The sequence below is a fragment of the Takifugu rubripes genome, chromosome 10, assembly GCF_901000725.2.
Source record: "Takifugu rubripes chromosome 10, fTakRub1.2, whole genome shotgun sequence".
Lineage (NCBI taxonomy): Eukaryota > Metazoa > Chordata > Actinopteri > Tetraodontiformes > Tetraodontidae > Takifugu > Takifugu rubripes.
Window position 1 is genome coordinate 7686141 of NC_042294.1, and position 24475 is coordinate 7710615.

At 49.3% G+C, this 24475-nt stretch overlaps 1 protein-coding gene and 1 long non-coding RNA gene across 6 annotated transcripts in view; one reads left to right on the plus strand and one right to left on the minus strand.

The window, feature by feature from the left end:
* Positions 1 to 174: 174 nt before the first annotated feature.
* dlgap1b (discs, large (Drosophila) homolog-associated protein 1b) overlaps positions 175 to 24475 on the minus strand; it is a 59913-nt gene continuing 35612 nt past the window's right edge. For 3 of the 4 annotated variants that reach the window (XM_029842462.1, XM_003968031.3, XM_029842461.1), the window contains 6 exons: positions 8035 to 8420; positions 7884 to 7963; positions 4608 to 5023; positions 3559 to 3650; positions 3018 to 3170; positions 175 to 2561 (listed from right to left, as the gene is read on the minus strand). In XM_029842462.1, the coding sequence (XP_029698322.1) occupies positions 2346 to 2561; positions 3018 to 3170; positions 3559 to 3650; positions 4608 to 5023; positions 7884 to 7963; positions 8035 to 8420 (1343 nt within the window). In that variant the 3' untranslated portion in view covers positions 175 to 2345. Of the gene's footprint in view, positions 2562 to 2635; positions 2826 to 3017; positions 3171 to 3558; positions 3651 to 4607; positions 5024 to 7883; positions 7964 to 8034; positions 8421 to 24475 lie in introns of all 4 variants that reach the window. The other variant, XR_003889719.1, reaches the window with a different exon arrangement.
* Positions 11086 to 15707, plus strand: LOC115251181 (uncharacterized). 2 transcript variants are annotated; one of them, XR_003889722.1, is made up of 4 exons: positions 11086 to 11194; positions 13016 to 13099; positions 14195 to 14331; positions 15569 to 15707. It is a non-coding gene; the product is annotated as an uncharacterized lncRNA (long non-coding RNA). The 2 variants fall into 2 exon arrangements; XR_003889721.1 differs by lacking the exon at positions 15569 to 15707 and having other exon boundaries at positions 14195 to 14895.

Here is a 24475-nt window from a genome sequence, read left to right on the forward strand (position 1 = left end):
GGTGTACGCGGGAGCGCCGGGGCTCAGCCGAGGCCGGACCCGCTCGTCTAATTATGGGGACCCGCCCCAGCGGAAGGCCATCGCCCTGACAACACGCCACCCCGGCCTTGTAATCTATTTAATTATATTCCAATTGGAAACATGTGGAGACATGCAGGAATAAACAGGGCAGAATTATGGCAACGATATATAATTTATTAATGCTGATAAGAGCTCATACACATGCCATAACATCAAGAATGTAATAACATTAATTACAAAATGTATATTCGTTTAATATGATATTTCTTTTTTTTTTCTTTTAAGTTTACATTTACACAGGGTAACATTCAATTATGTACAAATGTTTGATTTTTTTTAAATATAACTACATCACAAGCTTCAGAACTGCTGGAGTGTCCAACATTTCTACCTCCCTGTTATATCAGGAGTGTTATACTGATATGTTAATATCATAAACAGAAACAAGGAATCGGACACTTCAAATACATGTTTCCAAAGTAAAAAAGTACCAAAATGAGCCATCCTCCCCATAAAATGGCATCAGGTTTATGCACCGTCTCCTCTTTCACCTACCTCGGATAAAGGAAACATAAACGACTCCGCGACTGTTCAACTGGGACAAACAGCTTAAGTGTGGTGTTTCGATGGCACCGAAAAATAACGATCAGACCTAAACCAGACACCGAGAAAAAAAAGAGAAAAGAAAACGGGGGCGTGACGGCTAAAGTGGCTCAGGATTGTCTCCACATTCGAGCAGCTTACAGAAATACCTTGTTGAATCGACGTTTTGGGGGTTAGCATCGGTCAAAAGATGGCATGGACGCTGTTTCACGTGGTGATCGGGGCTATTTACAATAAAAGCCAAAGCCATGGCTCTCTCTCACACACACACACACACACACACACACACACACACACACACACACACACACACACACACAGACACACACACACGCATCTTCCCCTGAGACTGCTGTTGTGCTCAACTATCATATAAGAAATTAAGGCTGATCACTGAAACTGAAACAGGAAAAAGTGCCCATCATGCAAAAGAAGGTAAATAAACAAACACAGTATAAGGGCCTTGTTGTCAGTGCATAAGAACAATAATCACAATGCCAAGAAACAGTCATTGTTCTCCCAAACCCAGAAATGAAATCAGCAGTAGTAGAAAATATCCCAAATTGGATGTCTGTTTTCGTGTGACCTTGGAACGATTGCTTCATCCGGAGGCAGAGATAGTGCACACACAGTGAGGAGGAAAAATAGTCCCTTTAGTTTCAACACGGTCATAAACCCATAGTGTCTAAAAATGACATATTAAGATATAGCACAGCTACCGATTAGCCACGATTCGCGCCTGCGTCACCGAAGAATCCGGATGACAAAAAGGTTGAACGTGCTTAGAAAAGACAAAAATAGCATTTGCCACGGCGACCCTCCGGTTGTTTAAAGGTTAAATGGGATGGCTGGGTTGTTTGTTGAACGCGGTTGCTGCTACCTTGGGTGTTCAGTGACTGGGGCCCGTGTGACCTCGAGAAAAAGGAAGCACTTTTAAAAGGAACATCTGGCTCACACACACACACACACACACACACACAAGCGCACAGACACACGTGCACGTGGCCTTTCTTCCATGCAGATTAGGCTTCAGAATTACTCCTGGCTGACTTTTCCCAACCTTGAGGAGCGATATCAGACCTCTTGGCCTTTACTCCTCCAGCCTCCTGCTGCCGTGGAAACCAATTACAGAGGGGGGAATTGTGTCGCCGACACTGGTTTCCTTGTCTGGTCCGCACGCCATCATTTTCAAATGTCTGACCTCTTTTTCACAAATAAATAAATAAATAAAGAATACAAGCTTGTGTTGTCGGATCGCTTGATTTCGTGTGCAAGTCTAAAAATAACAACAAACGAGTCCCTCGGTCAGATCGGTCTGGCTCCAGCGGGGGATTCTCGTGCGTGCGTTTGTGCCGTGCGCAAATGCGCTCCCCGCCGCACGTGCACGCTCCACCTGTGTTTTCACTCCGGAGTAAATGGCTCACACACCTGGCTCCCTTTGTAATATTAGGCCACTTGAAAAAAAAAAGATAACATCTTTGTCGAGTGTGGGGCCGCAAGAGGAAGAGGAAGGACTGCTACATCGAAGCTGGGGGGGGCGGGGTGGATAGATGGGTAAATAAAGAAATAAATATATAAATAAATGTACATTTCTCTTTCAAGCGCCATGGCTGACCCAGTGTCCCGAGAACTCTGGATTAGGATTCGTTGGCGTTAGCGCCCACATTTTAGCATTCGGTGGCCGTGCGGGCGGGACGGTGTTCTGGGTGCACGTGTGTGTCTCATAGTCTGGTTTGAGCTTCGGGGATATAGATCTCGATACTGTCGGCGCTCTCCGTGGCTGAGCTCTGCCGTACCGAGGCGGCACGTTTGGCGGCGAGCAGCCGCTTGCGTGCTTCCAGGCGCTGGCGCTCTGAGCTCTCCAGCGAGCGGTCCCTAGCCAGAGGAGGGTGGCCCTTCAGGGGCTTCTTTGGCACAGGGGGGGGCATCCGTCTCTCCTGGACAGGAATGATAAAGAGTCTTAATGACCGGGTAGGCGTGGCCACAACCAGGAACAACAAAAAAAAAGAACCTGCAAGGAGGTTAGAGGTGCAGCCACGCCGCCAAAGCATGCAAGTTAAAGCAATGTTTCATGGCGGCGGCCATTTGTGCGGGGTAAGAGAGCACGGCGGTGGCCTTTAGCATGAGGTAAGTTTGGCCATTGGAGGTGGGCAGGCTCCAACGGTGCATGGCAGGTAGAGTGGCTTCTCAAACTCAGCTCACTGTCAACAAGACAGAACAGAAACAAAACAAGACAAAACACAAACACAAGTGACGTCAGGCAGGCGACGTGACAGCAGACGGCACAGGTATGCATGCGACGCCGGCGCTTAAGCGAGCAAAAAAAAAAGAATACAGGAAATATCATGCAGGCTGATAAACATGATTATTTAGCCTGGAATCTGCGTCTGCACCTGAATTTCTGGTGGGGTCAGAGGTTTCCAGTGGTTGGCCTTGAGCTGGTGGAGTTCGTCAAACTTCAGGCTGATGTTCTCGATGGACAGCTGGAGCATGTCCCAGAAGCCTGCCAGGTCCTGGGAGATGGGCCGCGGATGCGCGTTTGGGTTCTGACCCAACAAAAACACACACGTGAGTGACAATTGTAGTTAGGAGTCCGAAAGCACATTTAATAACCTTTAATACCTTTAATAAAGACCGTGCGTGATCTAAAGAATTTTCTCATGAAATAAAGAATATTCGACTGTCGGTTCTAATAATAATCTGATGAAGACGTTATGCAAAACAGCTGCGTTTGATATTCATGTAACTGCTGCTTCCCTATGGATCCGTCTCGGGATGTGAAAGAGAAAAAGGGGCGTGTGGACGCTCTATACATGCATAGCAAATGAGCACAGGGCCGTCCTGTCAGGATGATTTGTGCAGGATGATGTCAGCGTGGAGGGGTGGGGGGGTTGGGGGTTGAGGTAGGCGTGCAGAGGATGAGGTGACACACACCAGATTCTCCTCACACAGCTCCCGGAACTGCTGGAACTTCTGGGACATCAGCAGCTGGGCACTCCCCACTGCACTGCGGATCTTCCCCAGGACTGCAGGGGAAGAAGAAAAAAAACACACACAGGAGCACATGCGTGTGTGCGCACGCGCAGGCACGCACGCGGGATGCAATTACTCACATGCTGCCGCATACTGCAGCCGTGTTGCGGCGCTAACGGGAGACGCTGTATTTGTAATGCGACAGAACCCCCCCCCCCCCCCTCCCACGTCCACGGTGATGTCCACCTCTGAGGGATATAATTCACTTAAGGAAGTCAAATAATTACGTAAATCTACCTCTCCGGGATAAAGGTCTGCGTCGGAGCCGTTAATTCGGTGTCTGGAAGACGGATGGATGAGACGGAGGTGCTTGTGAACATCCAGAGTGACTCACATGAGCCCGTGGAGCTCACGGTGTCAGCACGTCCCTCATGTTCTCAAAGAAGACAGGAACGGGCTCTGCAGCACAGGAGCCGTCCCGCCGTCCCAACTCCCCGGGGCGCGTTTGAGTGCGCGTGCGCGTAACCTTGAGACGGCCTCCCCGTTCGAGCCCGTCGTGCTCCCTGTCTGCATAAGCGATGATATTTTTCCATTAGACACCCAATCAGCTGCTCCGCGAGTGCGCGAAGGGCTCCGGGTTTTTACCGCCTGGAGCGCCGTCGCGTGGGAGGCTGCATGTTTGTGCTATATCAAATGGTCGCTTCCAAATGGAACACTCCCTCACTGTTTGAGTAGAGCGGCCATTCCATACTGTTAAAGGACAGATGTCTGGCCCGGGCTGGCAGAGAGCTATTGATAAGTATGCGCGGTATGTCCGTGGAGGCCAGAGGGCCTGAAACTGGAACAAGAAGCTTTTGTGGTATGAGAGAGGGGGGGGGGAGCGAAAGTAAGGAGGTATCATAACACGAAACCATCTATTCCATTATATTCGATGTCAGCATCCTTGGTTTGAGAGTCCATCAGTTGAGTAAAGGCTCATTTCTATATTAAAGCGTTGTGGTGCTACTCACTTTCGTCTGGCAGCTCGTTCTCCCTCTCATCCTGCTCCATTTGTCTGCACCAGCCCTCCATGCGCTCCGCCTCGGCCTGCAGCAGCTTGAGGAACCAGCGACCGTCACGGGGACACACCGACCGCGCAATCGCCTCCGGAGTCTCCGCCTCCGCCTCGCCCGCGCCGTCCATCCAAGGGTCTGGAGGAGGCAGGATGGAAGGGTCGAAGCCCGCGTCCCCGTAGTCATCGCTGGCGCAGGCGTGGTAGTGGTTCCCTGAACCCTGGATGCTGACGGTGGAGGTCGCAGCGTCGCGGGAATGCTGCCGCGGCATGGTGGCGAAGTGGCGCGGCGGGAGCTCCGGCGGGTCTGTGCCGTCGTCGAGGTCGGCCTGCACAGCCGCGGTCACGCTGTTGGAGCGGGTCATCCGACGATAACTGAGAAAGGAAGTAGAAAAGAAAGGCCTGTTAGCTTTAGCATTTTAGCATTAACTGTAATACTACTGCTCACATTCAGGTCCTGGATGAAAAAAACATGAAAGGAACACAGCAATCTCCCTCCACAATGATGGATGGTCTTCTAAGAGGGTGTTTTCTTGCCCAACTCATTCAGAGGTGACAGAGTGTGCAATCCACTTCCACACCATGAACCCTGATATGGGACACTCATGTATACACACACACACACACACAGCTGGGACCCTTTTGTACAGGTGTGTGTGCCATCCCCTCTTTGGCTCGCAGGGTTTTCTTTTTTCTTTGCCTTTGCCAACTCCCTCCATGCTAAACACAACAGCAGACACTCATGTGCACAGATTAAATCAGAGCGCACATTTGGCTGCGTTCTCCAGAGCACCATGAATGACACCACAGGGTGTTGGCGAGGGGGGGGGGGGGGGGGGGGGGGGAGGAGAACCTAGCCACATAAATGCAGAAAATGATGACATTTCTCAGGTTTGCTTGCTAAGTGATTACAACTCTAAACTGATGCCTGACTCGGAACAGAGCTTTAACGCGCCTAAAATGCAAAACTTTAATGAGATAGTCGACGTGGAGCTGTCAAAATGATGAAAACAACAACTTTGCCAGGGCAGGAGAGATAGCGTTGGTAGCCTGTAGCCTGTTCTCTGTGCTAAGCAGCCCCCTCAGCTGGACCTCCCTGCAGCGCGACACACAAACAATCACCCTCACGTCTGGATCGACCCATCTCCGGTCGCATACTCCTCTGCGGCGCTAGCCATTCATCTCTGCAACTCCCCCGTTTCCTCATTCATCTCTCCTCTTCCATGAACGGCCCCCAAAGAGACAGAAGGAAGGCAAGAACAAGGGAGGGGCTTCGGGGTCAGACCAAACACGGCGGTTCGCTCCAGCGGCGCTCCAAATGTGCGAGTGTGTGTGATGAGCGGTTAAAGAGTAACTCCTCCGAGCAGGTGTTGGTTTCTAATGACCTCAGCCTGCTTTCTATCAGCGCGTTAACAACTTCCTGCAGGGGCAGAGACGGGCAAGGCCAAACACAACCCAGACAGAAAGACAGACATATCAAAGGACGAGGAAAGGGAAGAGAAATGCCAGCGTGGGGAGAAAGAAGAGGCTCTTAAACACCAGAATGGAATGTTTGAGGGAAAAAAAAGGAGAATGGAAAAACCACAGAGGGCTGCTCTAATGACATTCACATGGTAAAGACGGAGGCAGGCTGCATTCGGTAGGTAGCTGCAGTCAGAATTGCTCCCCTGCCAGAAACAGTGGTTACCATGACGATCGCATTTTTATTAACATAAGCAGCGTTGCCCTGGCAAGACGTTTTAATGCCATCAATAATGTCATGTAACCAACCAGTGACACACAAACCCAGGTACGCATCATCACCCTTACATAAGGAGCGGCCTTGCACAACGCCGCTGTGCATTCCAGCGCCACTCTCCTAGCAACCATTTTCTACCGCCGGAGCCAAGAATACAAATCTGTCATGTCACCTGTTATTTGAAACCCAGAGAGAGGGGACGCTGCGCCTTCTGACGCGGCTCGGGCCAGTCAGGACATAAAGACAACAGACGGGGAGGCCCAGATGTCCTTAAATGTGACTTTTCAAGACGTGTCCGCATGTGTTTTAGTCAGCAAAGCTCCGCTCCCTGTGACTGCATTACCATCTGGCCCGCCGACCCTAAACACAGACCATAAACGTCTCAACCCACAGAAATCAGTGAAAAGGAGAGACGATTGCGGGAAATGTGGCGAATCTAAGATCTGAAGTGTGTCTGAGGGGCAGGCGTGAATCAGCGTTCCCTCGCAGCGCGTCTCCCTGTTGTCATTTCGACTCTTCAGTTAATCTTAGTTCAAACATCACGCCGAGGTTATGACCTCTCACACACTCTCTCTCTCTCTCACACACACTCACGGGGGAGTTTAATAGCACCAGGGTGGCACTCTCACTGTCTGGGAATCTACTGGAAGGGGCATCATGCCGAGACCTCCAAGGTACACAAAGACACCGGCTGACAAACAAGAGAATTTGCATCGTTCTATTGTAAGCATTAACCAGAGAAAAAAGCCTGCATGACTGAGCAGAACAGAGCATGATGGGATGAGTTAATGTTTGGCCTGACGACTCAGAGATCCTGTCCAGCCAGTCGTGACCTCCCAGAAAGCCGCTCTCATACCCTGAAAGTGTTAATGTGCTGGATCAACTCTCCCTGCGACCCCCTTCCCCCCCTTCCCCCGCCGGGTCAGATTCCCAAAGTGCTTCTTGACTACGGAACCGGACTGGCGTTATTGCCAAATGTGTCATGATTCCTGGCCCCAAACAGACGGTCGGTGTTTTGACAGGGTGAGCAAATGTGGACAAAAACACCATAAATGCCTGCGTGTCCTGCCAGTGTAGCATAAGGCTCCTCCTCCTTTAACTGTCTCAGAATGAGGGGCAGCGGATGACGGCACAGCGGTCTCTCAGTGCTTCTAAATCAACCCAATAAACCCCCCCAGCCCCCCCATAAACTGAAGCAAACTACCCTGAATCACAATGGTGACTGGTGCAACAGATGGCTGTCAAATCACCCCCTCCATCTTTTCCAGCTACCCTCACCACATCCTTTGGCCCAGCTGTCACCCGGGGCCCCCCGGCTGAGGGGGCTTTGACGCCAACCTCCCCTGAACCAGTGACAGCTGCTGCAAGTAAGCCAGTGCGGGGGGGGGGGGAACAGCTATCCAGTCAGCACAAATCCCTCTCTGTCTCCAGAAATCCTCTTCCTGTCTTATCTCCCCAATCAGCCTCCGTTTTCAGTTTTGCACCATCACCACTCACCAGCGCTCATCCTCCACCTGAATTCCTATGGACTGGAATTTGGACTGCTCCTCCGTCGGCCCTCCTTCCTCTGGGTCCACCTGTCAGATGGAGGGAAGACTGTCAAACTCCCCGCCAGGGCGTCAGTTTCAAGCTCTGCACATCCACAAACCTGGATCCCTATAGAGAGGCACTTGCGGAGCGCTTCCCTCTGCGCCTTGCTGTCCGCCGAGATGTGCGCCACGGCAGAGGTGGTGGCGGTGGCAGTGATGGTGATGGAGCTGTTGGTGACGTGCTGGCTGGGCGGCCCGTGCACCTGGGCGTTGGCCGCCTCGATGGCCGCCGTGAGGGCTTTCATGCTGTCGATGCTTTCAGTGGAATTGGACAGGCCCGGCTGGGAGCTGATGCCTGCCCGCGGGCCGGAGCCCCCGTCCATGTAGGCATCCTGCGCCGATTCGGTGCTGCTCTGAGCCGTGATGGAGATGAAGGGTTTGGACGGCGTGGTCCGAGGCGGGACAGGGGGAGGCGTCTTCTTGTAGGTGGTGATGCATGATGACACTGCAAGGACAACAGAGAGAACAGAGAGTGTGATAAGCACATAGGCGGGGTCGCTGTCGAGATTTTAAGAGTTTGGATGCCACAGATTGAGGCAGCAAGTAGAAACAAGACAGGAGGGGAATCGAAAACGGACAGTAGATTAGGACCAACTTTGACAAATCAGGGCCTCGTCTAGTAATAGGATTATTATGTCAGCCACTCGACCCACTGATCTACATGGTTAAGCCCTCCACGCACTTACACTAGAGACACAGGACACTCTGGAGCAGCCAAATATAGCCACGTGTGTTTACGGGTAGCATTTGAAAGCTAAGCTGGAGTTAAATACTATTATTGGTGAGGACACAGACATCATCATGCAGAACCTGCTTAAAATACCAGAAAGCTGGTACTGCAAACATCATGTCTCTGCTCAATAACGTGCGCCCCTTTCCTGTCTCTGTGTTCTCAGGTTACAGCTGCAGGCTCTGCGCAGACAATGGAGCCTCTCACAAAGGCACTGACAGACATCGACGCAGAGAAACAAACAAAAAAGGAAGCAAAGAAAGGCCGAACCGCCACCAGCTAACTACATTAAACCCCGGAATCTCCTTCCTGTTCGGGAGCTATCATTAGAACTAGGTCGCTCTCTCGCTCTGCTGTGCAGAAAAGTAGGACAGCAGGATTCCTGGATCTCTTTAAATCCCTGCAAAAGATAAACACGGGACCGCTGGAAGATCGCTGCTCTGTGTAGAGCAGACAACTGTTGATAGCCACACCCAGCACCGACAGCCATGTCTAAAACTATTAGAGTCGGATGTTGTCTGCTGCCTGTCTCACCCTCACTGACAGCTAGAGAGGCCTTCGCGGACCGGAGGTGGGGAGAGAGGGCTGACTTCATCCTCCAACCAGCCCTCCCTCGCAGAGCTCCCAAACAGGCTCTCGGTCAGGTTCTGACAGGCTGGAAAGCCATCAGACGGGACGAATCCCGCCTGGAGGTTAGATCGCAGTTGGTTCGTGCGAGTTTCTTTGATGGTCACGTAACAAACCGCAAGAAAGGAAAAGACGACTTCCTGCTGTCCTTTTTTGGGAAACGCTTCAGACGACATGTACGAATCGTCAGAGCACGCCGAATCGCTGGAGCGCCGTCTCGGCTTCTCCCAGGTGTCTGGGGAGTGAGGCTGACACCCAGGGCTATTCTGTAGAAAAGGTCACCGGGTATGGACTCACAGGAGAGAGAAAAAAATGCACGGTGAACACGCACACGCACTCAGAGGTCCTGCCCCTATCAGCCAAGGAGGTTCAAAGGATAGAATGTCATCTGCTTTCAGAGCTCCTATCCCCTGAAGTCAGTTAAAAGTCACGTCGGATGACTCTGTGTGTGTGTAAGTGTGTGTGTGGGTGGGTGTGTGTGTGGGAGAGGAGGGTTAATGAACCCGGGGTTTTCATCCGCTCAATAAAGCCCCATATGAAACAGGAGACAGCCCGCCGTGTCCCACCTCGCTGTCACCGCCAGGGCCGGACGCAGGAGCGAGAAGGAAGGGGTGGGGGGGTTTTGAATAGCGTGATGGGTTAAGTAAACACACTCAGGAGCTGGAACACACCGGCGTGCAAAGGCGTGCGCACATGCAGGCGCACAAATAGCACTGACACGGTCCCGCTTATCGCTGCGGTCTTTCCACATCAAGGGAGACCACAGACTTCCTGCCACGATATCTGTCTACCAGGAGCGCAGAGTGATGCTGCCTGTCGCGGCGAGCCGGACGCATCCGACCTTTAAACGGATGGATTTCAGTGGGAAAACACCGTCTTCTTGCTGCAATGGCGTGAAAAACAAGGAAGAAATATCTGTTTTGAGGGGGGAAAGCTGTCCAATTCCCGCATAAATAATCATTAAAAAGCTCCGCCATCCATGAAAGTCTTGGACGGCTACCCTGCTCTGGACCTCCCGCGCAGACAGACAGTCAAGGACGGGACGGAGTAGGAATGTGACGCAGGATTCCATCAGACCCTTAAGGAGGAATCTCGAGAGCGCTTTCCTCCAGTAGACACAGATAAACACACTCAACTGCACACAATCATTATTTATGCCACTTTACAAATTTGGGCCGGCGGCCCTTTGAACACAAGGGCTTGAATCACCTCTCTGCACGATTACTTCCTCAATCAATGGAGGGGCGATTGAAGAATCCTGGCTGCCTGTGCTCCTGGAGGACAGTGCAGCCTGCTGCGAGCATTGTCATCCCAGAGAGAAGAAGTTGTGAATGACAAAAACTGGCTGGCTGCCAAATCCCTCTTTTGACAAACACTTCAAAAGTCCCATGCCGACAAGTTGGTGTGAATAGCAGCGCTGGATGGAGAACGCTCCCCTCCCACCTCTGGGCTTGATAATATCAAAGAAAGGCCTCCCTTTCCCTCCCTCCAGACAAAGAAAAGTCTCTCCGTTTCTACCGCCTTCAGAACAAAAACCTTTGCCAGTTCCCTTCCTCTTTGTCTTCCACGGATCAGTGGTGCGCCATTATCTTTGCAACAAGGAAAGATGCCTTTAAAATCTCCAATTTATGTGTTATCTTGTGATGGGCCACTTCAAAAACTGCGTGATGGCCGATGGTAGCAGGCAGGAAGGGGCTCCCCCGCGTGGAGGCCGACGGCAAATCCGCCAGCCAGCCAAACAAACCCAAAGGCCCGGAAAGGGGGCGGTCGGTATGGGAAACAGTGACAGCTGAGCCCAGCTGCAGTGTGTTTGGGACGAGGGTCAGCCAGCGAGGACGCCGCAGAGGACGGAGGAGGAGGAGGTGGGTAAATCAGACAAATACCATCCCGCTCCGCCTGCTTGCGCTCTGTCCACTTGCCCGTCTGAATCATACAGGCAGTAGACCCAGCTGGAGTCCTTTGTGGCCGCGTCGCCATGGCGACCCATCGCGAGGCGAAGTTTGGCGGCGGTGTGACGCCGCTGCTGGCTGCTTGTTTACCTGACAGGGCGCACCGCAGCTGCCGTGACGCTCGCTGACACACCAGCCTGACAGCAAACAAAAGGCGCAACGCGGGTAACTTCAGAATCCAGGGTAACGGCAAAGAAAGGGCAACTGGGAGCTGGTGGGTTGGGAACGAATATCCAACACTGTTTACAAGCCTGGAGCTTTGGCTTTTGTACAGCTCTGAACTCCACCAACCTGTTTCCCTTGGAACCCTGTCAGAAGCACTTGTCACTAGGTCATGAGCTGACAAGAATCGCGTGACGCTGCCGCGCCGTTGCAAACAATGCGCATCTTAAATTACTCGTCCGGCTTCTGCGAACCGCCTCAAAATGCTCCAGTGGCAGGTTTGTTGTTTGTCACCAACGGCCGAGACTGCGGAGGCACCCCCGCGCACAGCGCCCCTTTAAATGTGGCCCCGACTCACCTGAAAGCCTCCCGGAGACCCTCGCCTCTCTCAGCCACTAAAGGTCAAAGGTCACGGTAGCAGGTTTCTGCTCTCCAGATGCCTGAATTCCCTGAGATACAATAGCATCCCTGTTTGTGCTTGTGTGACTCAGTGTGTGTGTGTGTGTGTGTGTGAGGGAGACAGCGGCTTTTAAGAAGCGTTATATATAGCATGTGTGAGTGTTTGTCACTAAGTTTTCACTGTAGTTGTCAACATACAGCGACATTAAACCGTAGCTTTTTTTTTGTTGTCAGCACCAGAAACATTGGTTAAACACTTTGCGCGTGTCCTCAGATGTACAAACTGCTTGGCGTGCCCTTCTTGACAGTGTCAACAGCGGGTAGCTGCTCTGGCACACTCAATGAGCAGATAAGGGTTTGTTTACAACTGTCAACCTGACGAGCAGCTGCTCGCTGTTGGGCAACGCGCTCACCACGCTTAACCCACTTTCCAGTGTTTTAAAGTTCAAACAGGCAGCCGCGGTTACCTGCGTGCCTCTTTAGTGCCCTGGTGCGCTCTTTGTCCCCTCAATGTGTGGCAGGAAGGGAGGCGGGCGGGTGAGAAAATGGAAGCGGGCTGTAAAACTTACTTCACAACTAGCACAGATTACTTTGTGTTTAGTCCTGTTGTAGCAGCTGCCGTATATCAATATATCAGGTTTTTAGGATGATATGCGATTAGGGGAAAGTGGACGCTTGTGTGTGCAGTGTAAACATGAGGAAGTGATTCACAAAATGTTATATTTTATCGTTTATGTGCATTTATTCCTACTTTGGTACAAATGTTTACGGCCTAAAGACTCCTGGGTTTGTTGTGCTGCAGTGTTTATAGTGGCAGAATTAGTTTAGACCCCTACGGAAGTCTCAAAGTAATATTTATTTTTTAAAAGTAGGCCAGTCGTCAACACTGTAAATAGCAGCCAGATGACATTTGCTGCACTGTCAGGTATAATTATTCCGGATTTGGCATAAATATGTAATCCCAAAGTTCCTGCCTGTACAGTACAGAAGCACGCCAGTTAATCTCTTGCAGACTTCGCTTCCCCGACGGGGGTTTTTCCCTCATTAGATCTGCCTTGTGACGGCTCCGGGGCCGCCTTTCATTGTTCTAAACCGTTCCTCGGTGAGGGCTTTACTCTGACTCGTTCGCAACCACATGAAGAGGCACCTCTTTCTTTTGTTTCTGTCCAAAAGGTCCTGCCTCCAAGGGGCTGAAAGAGGGAGAGAGAGCCGAGTCACCGCTCATAAAGGGAAGGAGAAAAAGAGGCAAAGAGATAAGTAAGAATAATAGGATGAGAAGTGAGAGGAGACGGGATAGGTTTACTGTGGTGTGATATTTCCTCCGGTTCCTGTACATTCCAGCTGCTTCGTGAGGCATAAACCTGGGCTTTAGCCCTGACGCTAAAGCTAACACACCCACACATCTCACGCATGCTTTCACTGCTCTCATTTCCCACCGCGTTGCTCACCGGCTGACTGAGACTTGGACAGCAGACTGTACGCAGTGACGCACCATGTGCAGACAATGACAGCTCGGCCTCGGCATAGTCAAAACTCCAATCACGTGTCCAGGGGAGATCGGTTAGTCACATGGGAAACTGGTTTTTGTGTTGTTAAGTGAAGAAGAGAGTCCATTCAGATCCACGGAACTAAAAATATCACGACAATTTTGCCACTACTTTTTCTGCAGGAGGCTTTCTGAGACCACAGAGGGAGCAATGGACTCTGGGACAGAGAAGAACTCAACACACACCAACACAAACTCGGGAATTCGCCTTAACTCGGAGGACTGCAACACAATGCCGGTGTCATGCCATTACATGAAGGATGGCTGCTGCCTCAGCAGCAATTTACATACAAATGCAGCTAAATATGTTCAAGGGTTCAATTCAACGAGGGCTCCAAAACCCCAAATAGGAAAAAACAAGAAGTCATAACATGATTCATAGGGAGAAACAGAACAGGAAAGCTGTTCTTTACAAGTCTTTGAGTTTGCTCTTCCAGGAATGCCGTGAAGCATCAGCACTGGATGTTGTTTCACAGCACTGGAGTTTTTCTTTCCTCGCATTCCTTCCCCCTTTCCCCCCCCGGTTTGACGTTCTTTGTCCTGACCGCTTGCACATGGAGGCGAAAGGAGACACTGGCGGCCTAATCCACTGCCAGAGGCATGCTAAAGCCATCTGGGCCCTAAACCAAACGTTCCGCGTCTCCTATATGAGATGAGGAGTGGGGGCAATGGTGGGAGGGAAGGGGGTGGAAAGAGGGTGAAGGAAAGTTAAGGGGGGAGAGAAGAAGGAAAAAAGGGGGAGGAACAAAGGTGGGAGGTAAATGAGCCAGGCTATACTGAGGCATACTGTCTTTTGTGGTTTCCAGCCCTGACCTGCTGACCCTATACATCCTGTGGAAGGAGTAACGGGGGCGGAGAGAAAGAGGAGACGCCAGCCATAGGCAGCGGCTGCTGCTATGTATGCAAGTGGGCATCTAAGGCAGCGCAGACAGCCGGCATGGCGGTAAATATGGATAAATATACAGATGCTACAGTGTTTCTCACAGGTGTGAATTTTCCCACTCCTCTTCCTTTTTTCTTTCCTCCCCGAAGAACTGTGTGTGTGTGTGTGTGTGTGTGTGTGTGTGCGTGTGTGTGCGTGTGTGGGAGGGGTGTTAACAATGGTCTCAACATTCCCACTCTCCTGCCGAGAGCACTCGTTTGTCTCACGCATTCCTTTCCCCATTCATCTCTTCCCTCCTGGACGGAAAAAAAACTCCTGCTACTCTTAACACGGGGGAGGGGTCTGAGCGAGCATCTTATAATGTGGATCCCCCCCACAACCACCACCACAGTTCCCTGTTTTACTTGGTTAGTGAAGCAGCAAAGCTTCAAGAAAAAAGGGGGGGCGATGTAACCCCTCCTTTTTGCCATGTGTGTGCGCGAGTTGTGGCTTATTTTTAATGACTGGTTGAAAAAATAAAAGAGGGAGGACTGCACTTGCACACTGGAGCTGAGTCTGGGACTTTCACAGAGAAGTCTTTAATTTGCACTGGGGCCTGGCCTCCCACACTGCTGAGCCCAAACCACCCACTTACACAGCCATGCACCATTCCTGAGTTAGCTCCAACGCACCCCCACCCCTCCCTGACAGCGAAAGCGACCTCGCCGCCGCACAATTTAGCAGCCAAACTTTCAAAAATCAAAGAGCGACAAGAGAGGAGCAAATGCTTCAAATGTTTTTTTTGTTTATGCTCGTGCCCCCCCCCCCCCCCCTCCCCCCTCCCCCCTCCCAGTCTGTGTTTTTGGTTCACTCTGGGGGCTTTGAGGTTGCGAGCCCTGCCTTGCCCAGCTTTACCGTGCAGGAGCCACGAGGATCATCCCCAGCCAGCACGGAGGAAATCCTTTGCTTTTCCTGCGCCCCTTCTGATACCAAAACACAGAGAGGAAGAGCTAAAAAAGGAGGGAGTTGGGGGGGGGGGCGGACAGACCGCACCTGATGGAGCGGCCCCCGCACCCGATTGATCCCACACGCCAAGTCTGCTGCGACATTTTAGGAAAGTAATTCCTTAAAGTAAACCATAGGCTCCTGTTATGGAGTGTGTTGTTGCTGCAGAGTGTGTGCGTGTGCTTATGTGTGTGTGTATGGGGGGTTGCCCACAGGGGTCCACTGCTGCAGCCATTCTTTGTGTTTACCATAGTCCTGTCAGCTCCTCCCCGTACCCCTCTCCCTCAAGTTTCCCCTGTCTTGTTTCAAACAGGAGGGGAAGCATGAATGACATTCTCCCGACTTCCTGTGTCAAAGAAGATCCAAAGGGCTCTTCCCCCCGAACGGCTGTAATCAAAGCATTCCAGGCCATCGCAAACTGGAGCCAATTAAGTCATAAGAAGGCCCAAACAGCCACAGAGCGAGTCCCACTCGGTTTCATTCCTGTACAGACAGGATGGGTGCTCAGCTGATTCAGCACAGAATTATACAGGTGATTCACGTTGTGATGCGCCAGTCTCGGCGCGAACACTCTGCGATTGTTTGCAGTCACACAATCAGTAGCAAAGGTCACCGCGGATCACGTTGCATCAGAGCTTTATATTACACTAATTGGGCCACATTCAACGCAGGTTGAAACAGATTACACAAACCTGAGCTGCAACATGTTGCTGGAACTGCGGTGACACCTAGTGGACACTTTTATATTGCAGATCAAGAGAAATAGTTGAGGGGGGGAGTCTTTATAGATTAAAAATGAGTAGATGCAACACGGATCCTTCCAGGTTCACACTCTCAATCTGAGTTGTTTTAAAAAAAATGCTGTTTTGTTGCTGTGTGAGTGAAAATGAGCGACAGTGCAAGTTCCCACTGGCGTGCATTCTCAGACAGTCATGACAGGCTGAAGTAATTACTGAGTGGTTGACACACCAGCATGGCGAGGATTTATCTCCTCCAGGAAGGGAGATAGCCAAATCACAGTTTACCCACATCCAGCTCCCAGTTTGGGCTTGATCCCAGCAGATGCGAAGCCACCCGCAGACACTCTGACACTGCTAACATTCCCGCGCATGCACACATCCGCACGCCTTCAAAGCTCGGCTGAGGCCCAGCCACGGGCCACAGCCGCTATCTGCCTCTTTGCTCTACACGTGAGCAAATGTGTTACCACACGTCTTGACCGAGCCCTTGTTTCCTGTCAAACACACCTTCTCGCGGCATCAAAGCGTGCAGAATGCAGCATAATGCAGGTGTGTGTGAGGGAGGCAGAGAAAACAGAGAATAAGAGAAACAGATGACACCAGGCTAGTATTTAATTCACATCCCCGCTTTGAATAATAATTCCACCTCAGAGGATTGCAGCTTTGATCCGCCGACACAGGTGTATTTCACATGCAGCAACATAGACACCTAAGTCGGGGCTTTACGGGTCCCTGTAATTAACACAAAAGCAGGAAATGGAGAATTATCCGAGTGTGCTGAGGAGCTGACATGCTTGGAGGGATGGATGGAAATAAAAAAAAGAGCATTCCTGGGCAACAACTTCCTGGTTTGATGTCTGTGTATCTCATGCACATATAGATCAAACTAACCATAAATGTCACTCATGATTAAGGGGCCCCAGTATCTCCCCGTCTCAAACTTCAAGCTGTCTTTTCCTGCCACTTAGACACACGTCATTAAAGACACTGGAGACACGTGTTGCAACTATAAAGATGGTGTCTGGAAGCAATACCAAAGGATAGAATGGACACAACCCCATGTGCTTCTGTTATCTGTTCCACAGAGACAGGGAAGGATCTGGAGTTCTCAGAGTATAGATATAGCTCCCCCTAGTGGCCAGTCGGGATATAAAAAATGCCACAGGCCTGATTGCTGCTCTGTGCTTGAATTTGCCATTTCAACCACTTAAACAATGACAGTTATTTTTCTATAATCACGGCAACACTTCAGTGCACTATTAATTACAAAACTGAAAATTAGCTTTTGAGTTCAGTGTGCAAGAGGAAGCAACTATTGCACAGTTCTCATCCGACAACCCCAGATTTTCATTTCTATTCTTACATTCTAAGATGTTCAAGGGTAAAACAAAGGTGTTTTCTCAGAGAGCGGCTCGGACAGCCTCCACTCTCAGGCTCCACGGCGCTTAACAGCTTTGCACGACAGTCTTAATGAGCGACCGTATTTTCTCCTGACCTCTTTACCGTCGTTCTTTTGTCTCTGTTCTGCTTTTCACACGGATTACTTTAAATCTGGAATTAGCATTCCCTACAGAACCAAATAGTTAAAAGACCGACAAAAGAGGAAAGTTAAAAGTCAAAATGTGGGAGGAAGAAAAGGAAGAAACAGCAACATTACTTTAATATTAGAAGCTCTACACGATTACCGTAGGTGACATTTGTGTTTGTTTCAGGTGTCGTCGACAAGACTGATAATGCAGACATATAAAAATAAATGTGTTTCCCCTATGGCAAACCTGAATATCTTTAACTTCATAATTGCTTTACAAAAAGGCACCGTGAAGGCCAGATGAGGTCGGCAGGAGTATTTGCAGCTTTTATAGGAGAGAATGACAGCAGGTAATTGACAGCGTGTGATATAATCCTGGCAATGCTGTCTCCCGTCTATTGCACAGAAGCGTGATAAGGTGATAACAGCAGCCATGACAGCTGCTAAAAACCTGACCAGAAAACTGAGAGGACTACTTTTTAAACTACAAAAACAAAAAAAAGGGGCAATGGGGCTATTGCATTAAACTTGCATCATTGATTTTTCCTTCCCGCAACCAGAAATCCACCACGTTAGATGATTAATCAGCCGTACGAGTGGAGAGCCCGATGATGGAATGTTTGGAATCTTTTTTCTCCGCTCTGTGCCAACACATTTAACTCAACGCCGCCTCACATTTAAAAACTGGTGCTTCCTTCAATAAATCGTGATCCTGGTCCTCGTTTGACACGCCGAGGCTGCAACATATGGTTGGGGTCCGGAGGATTGTGTTGTGACTTGGCTGAGAACCTGCTCCCAAAACAGCCACCGAGATTTTGCGTCATTATTTCGATGGCTTCGCGTGAGATCAGACTCTTCCGGCAGCTAAAAACAACCAAGGGAGTGGTGTTATACAGCTTTCTGTACAAACACAACCGGGGAAAGGAATGCTCTTTGAACCTCCTCTGTGTGCAGACGACTTGGACTTCTTGGACGAACGTGTCAACAGCTGAACCTTCGACAACTCATCTCCAGTGGCCTCTGTCATCCTGGCATTATCGTGCTTGGATGACCTCAGCGTGTGTGTGTGTGCATGTGTGTGTGTGTGTGTGTGTGTGTGTGTGTGCGTTAAAGTGTGCCTCCTCTTTTTGTGTTGTGCTCAGGAGGATCCCACAGCCTCTGCTAAGAATAGAAACAGGAAGCTGCTCGGTGAGTGGGCAGACGTGGCTCATATGAGTCACAGATGAACGGCTTGGATATGTGGGGCCACAGATTTCTTGTCTGTCACACAGCAGGCTGTTAGCTGCCCTCCACCTACAATCCACCTAAGGGGCCTTGAACTGGTAAACGGCATCTGTCATCTCTTTTTCAGTCAGACTGATGAGGCCTGGTGCCGTTCCCTCCTCTGGAAGTTCATTTCACCACGCACGAGTATGCAATGGTCATTCATATGAGTCCAGAAGGGCTTAGAGTCTGACCCACATGCACGACGGGGGCCACACCTGTCAGCCTCTCATCAGAAATATGATACTGAAATAGACCCAGGGTTGGAAGGTGATCAACATTTCCCAGCTGCCAGGACTGGAGGGGCAGAGCAGGGCAGAGCAGAGCAGAGCAGAGCAGAGCAGAGCAGCACAGAGGTTAATCTCAGCCTGCTCTCCATCGAGCGTTTCAGGACTAAATCGTGTTTCAAGGGACGTGGAATAAAATGATAAAAACAATGGAGGAAAATAAACACGACAAAATTGCTTTTCAGTCTAAATCTGGATCGCGTTTTAAAAAGAAATGAGGGGCGGCGTTTAAAATGGACACAAAAACAGTATGCAATCAGTTTGAAAAGTCTGAAACGCCATATTTAACAGCGCCGGGAAAACAAATCAGGCACTGCAAGCGAGAAATGTCATTGTTTTCCAAGATTACCTCAGCCGTGTCTGTGAAAACAGGCGTGTGTTGCCACCCTGCTGGATGAGCTCATCAAGGCTCAGCAAGTGTTCAGGGACTGAGGAGTCCAACTGTTATAAGTGGAGGTGGAATCTTTTCATAATCTTCCATGTCTGCGCTGTAATTTGTCAGGTTTTACACTTCATACTACACAAACCATGAATGCAAGCCGGCAGGTTGGCCTATAAGGACAATGTGGTCATCTTTGAGGTTGTGTCATCTTGTAGCAATGATGTCTTTTTATCACAATATGATGCTCCAAAACGTAAATATTGTTATGTTTCACTGTCTTCAATGCTCCCTATTCTCCGAACCCCAGAGGTGAAGCACAAGTAATTCTATTTTGACACATCAGGGGTCGAGCCCTAAACTATCAAATTTATCAAATTAAGATGCTGTGAACAAACTTTCCACACAGCAAAGCACCCTGTGGCAAAGTTTAGTGGGTTCTTCTGTGCCGTATGACTTTTAAAAAGCCTCTAGGATGTTATTTTTATTTTATTATTAATTTGATAGATAACATTATTCACAAGTCCAACCTCTTAAAAAGTTCCTGATTTTGAAGTTGTACAGTATTTTTATAACCTGCCTTTGTGTTTTGTTTTTAATTATTAAAATAGGGGCTATTAACTAAATCACATTCTGTGGAGTTTCATAGTTTTATTGAAAATGGGGGTGTTGAAATTGAACCAAACACATAAACAACACATTATATTGGTTGAATTGAGCACTGTAATGAGCTTTATTCTTTTGAAATGTTAGTTTACTGTATAATTTTAAAACTTCCATTTGGAGCATGAATAAGCAGAAAATATACGCGTCCAAGCCCTACCATCACGTTTTCCGGTTGACACTTTCAAAGTAAAGGAGAGTGACGCACTTAAACTACACGAGGAAAATTGGCAAAATCGTGCCTGGCATACAAGCGACATTACACAATCTACTATTAAATATCTTAACTCAAATATAACATTATATTGCTGGGTTACCACAACCGTATTTAAAGAAGAACCGCACGTGCCCTCCAGGTCAGCGAGCGACAATTTGGGCTTTTAGTCTGAAGGCTGCACCACTGACTTCCGGTCACCTGCTCGCGATCGAACTGCGACATCTTTACTTGACTCACAGCAGAGAAAGATGGGGCTCGTGTACTCACAAAGGCAGATCCAGTTATCACAGAAGCCGAGCAGCGCCCCGTAGAGACACTGCAGCACCGACATGGCGACGTCTGGTCCACAACAACGAGCTCGAACCGACTGAGTGGCCAGACCGCTTCTTTTCCCTGGCCTCGCCGGGGATATTGGATCCGAGCGTGGACGCGCCCCATTGACGGTACGCGCTTGGATCGCATCCCACACCCACCCCGCGTTCAGCGCCTGGTGGGACGGTCCCGATCACACTCATCTGGAAAACTACAGTCCCGATTTAGGAAAAGGGGATTTTCCGCCCTCAAATTCCAGGACGTTGATAGCGAAGGTTAAAAATAAGTGATTTTATCGCTGTCCTGCTCACTCGGTCTTCAAGTGACATTTAAAGTAATTAAACATATGGTATAAATCTATTATTAGAAAAAAAAAATTCTAATAAATGGACGTGTTTTTTTGTTTTTTTACTTACGCCCCCCAATTATTATTATTTTTATTATTTCTCAGTAGTAAAATCCATGCAAATGTGATCTTTGAAGATTACAGGCCTGGGAAATAATAATCTAGCCATGCTTCCAATGGTTTAAAAACAAATTTCCAGTGAGAAAAACACAGGGACTGGTCCTTCTTATCATATTATCATAATTTCCAGCACATGAGTTCAGATGCCTAATCAATGACTACGCTGATAGCTAGCAATAATTGTTATTCTGCAATAATGGTGACTGTTTACTTTCCCCACCTTGATGTTAACTCATCACAGAGTCCACAGACACACCAGATGGACAGATGGTCGAATCCCCAGTAACAAACGCTGCAGCAGCGTGATGCTTTTAGGTCCTGTAGTCCAGTTGACCCTGTTGTCCCCCTCAAACCCACCTTGGGAGTCAGACATGATTATTTTCATTCTGAGCAGCAAAGTTTCGGCCTTGGACATTTTGTGCCGCGGTAACCAAAGATGTTATTTCCTCTCAGGCGTTCTCAGAACAGGAGTGGAAAGATGCCAGGGACAAGTCTTTCATAATTGGGTCAGGCCGTCTGGCAGTTTTTCATCCACCCACTGGCTCTGACTGGAGAAGAAAGGCCAGGGGTGCAGTGCTGTGATGCTCTGGGCCCCTGGGGGCAGCATTGCACAGGTTTTTTAAAGACTGAAGCAGAGAACACAAGGAAACCCCCATGTTGCATAAAAGCAGACATTGACTGCATTATATAACTTCCCTCTTTCAGATTCAAAAGAGCAAAATAAAACTGATTAAAGCGATATTTCTTTAAAACAGCCATCTGGAATTTAAATAAATCCAACTTGGAGAGCGCATATTAAATCATGTATAGTAGAAGCAGTACTATAAAGTCCTTCCATTATTTGGCAGGTTCAAAGGGAAAGAGGCAGGAAGACGCTAAGATGGAGACGTGAGATTTCGCTTTGTCTCCCAAAACCATCCCCAACACCAGCTACAAGCATGCCTCAAACACTTAAGCAATGTTTTACAGAGTGCCAGCTCTGTTCTGGGGCTGCAGGGAATCCACAGTCACTGAATTAGACATCATTTTACAGCAACTAACGGAAGGAAACAGGCTTTTTCTCCCTCGGCCGATCCCCACGCACCTCTGAAAAATAGATGTTGGGAAAATGAGACCGGGTAAATGACAGAAGGTCACAGAGCAGCGAAAGGCTGAGGGGACGTCAATCGTGGCGAAGCTTTGGATGCGTTGGTGCTAAAATCGTCTTCCCGCTAATTAAAGTTCAATATGTCTTAAAGGAAACGGCGGGATGATTTAAGTGCTGCTGTCTGCGCTTGTTGTGCAAGGAGGTAAAAGCAAAGAAGAGCGAGGAGGTGATTAATACGTTAACTGGGGATGACTCAGGGTGGAGGAGCTTACAGAGGCAGCAAAAATCCTCACATTACCCGATTGCGGTGGATTTTCCCAAGCTGTAGAAAGAGGATCTGCTTTAGATTTTATTAAACCGATCCAAAGGAGCTGATATTGGGGCCAACACGTCCGATGCTGAGCAGTGATGCGGCTGTGTGTGTGTGTTGTGTGTCAGCCCGAACGCACAAAGGCGGACGCTGGAAGCCGCAGCCTCTCGACATTCAAAGAGAGGAGATCAAAGGACAGCCCTCTCACTCGAGTCTCCTTCCTCCGGATTAAAAAGATCATCAATAATAATGGGTTGGATCAGCTAAGCGAGCGAGCTGGAGAGCCTGAGCTCGAGCTGATAGGTGAAGCTCCCTTCCCCTCGCCCATTTGTGGGGACGTGCGCGGCGTCTTGGCGGGTTGCCACGGGGACAAACGGGAGCAGAAACTGAAAGCGCAGGCTGCTGCCTGAGCCGTCCCGCTGAAGCATCATGCAGTATTTACCACGACAACGTCTCCACTTCTCACTCTGCGCTCCCGGCTGGTTTCAGTTTGTGTCGATGCATTCGTGTCTCTGTTTCTGCACCACAGGATAAAGAAACAAAGTTGTGATTGTTTACTCGCCTCACCCTCGGTGTTTTTCTTCTCCGTGTAAAGGGAGGGAGAATATTCCAGACAATTTATTTCATTCCCAAGGGCCCACGTTATTTATTCAAGGCCCATTGGAAGGTGCCACTTATGGAATTTATTATTTAAACCACAATCATGACTGAAATCATTTTAAACTGGGGCTGGTGGTGTGCATTATTACAATAACACGCAAAATGGAATCCACCATTTTCCATCTCTGCTTCTCTGCTTTACTCCACCAAGAAATTCCTCAAAACTCTGTGAAACGCCTCAAAGCTGCGTTCATTTTCATATGACGCGCTAGAAAAACAAGCAGACAGAAATACAAGAAAGAGGGTTATCCTCCAGATCTTTTCTCATCCTCCTTCCCTGCTTCCCCCCCCTCTTCAATCACCTCCTCTCATGGGGAGGAGAGGAAGGAGAGGTAGCTAATTAATTACAGTGACGGACGACTCGGCGGCGGAGCTCTAAGGACGTGATGAATTGAGCGGCGCTGCAACTATGACAGTAATCTGAAGTAATCCCCTACCTTCGCTGCGCCGGCCACGATGGACTGCTCGCCACATTGCCTTATAATCTATCATGCGCACCCACTTCCTTGTCTGCTCCTTTCCACCCCAATGGTGGACAATAGAGGTGAGCGATGGAAAAAGTCCAAAATGTTCCCAAGCTTCCCGAGGAGCAGCGACCGCACGGCTTTAATATCCAGGTGCCAAGTTCATTAAAACAGCTCTGAGGCAGACAAGTGTACAAACACACACACACTTCCACCAAGTCACTTATCGCCTGACATCTCCACGTTATCGGTGAATAGGGCCGTTGCAAAGCATGCTGGGGGACAGCTTGAGGTGAAAGAAAGACTTCCTGTATCAGCAGGAGCAAACAGCACAACTGTCTGGGCTCAGAAAGCGCTTAATCCCTGAGACACTACACCTGATAGATGGTGTTCATTATCTTCTCCTTCCTCTGGGGGGGAAAGAAGTCACACTCCTGATCCCTTCAGTCATTCATGGATCACCAGCTGCCACACAATGGAACAATCAGGAAGATCCTTTACAACCCTCAACTGCGTTGTTGCCCTCAATTGTCAATAGGTGTAAAGTGATAAAGAAATTCCAGGAAGCTAAATGTTATTAACAGGAAATAGTAGCAATCTGAAGGGACTAATAGCGTTCAGAAATGTTCATTTTGTTAAATTAATGACCTGAATTTATTGAAAATTTGATCGATGACGAGAAAATGGGTTTAATTAGCATCGCCGCGGCTAGCTATCGAGACGGGGGCGACTTGTGATTAGTGCAATTTACGGAGAAAGACAACGTGTGCGAGGGCGGTGTGAGGGAGCGGCGTTTGGGAGGAAACGCATGGACACCCAGTGCTGCCTGCCAGCACAACTCAGC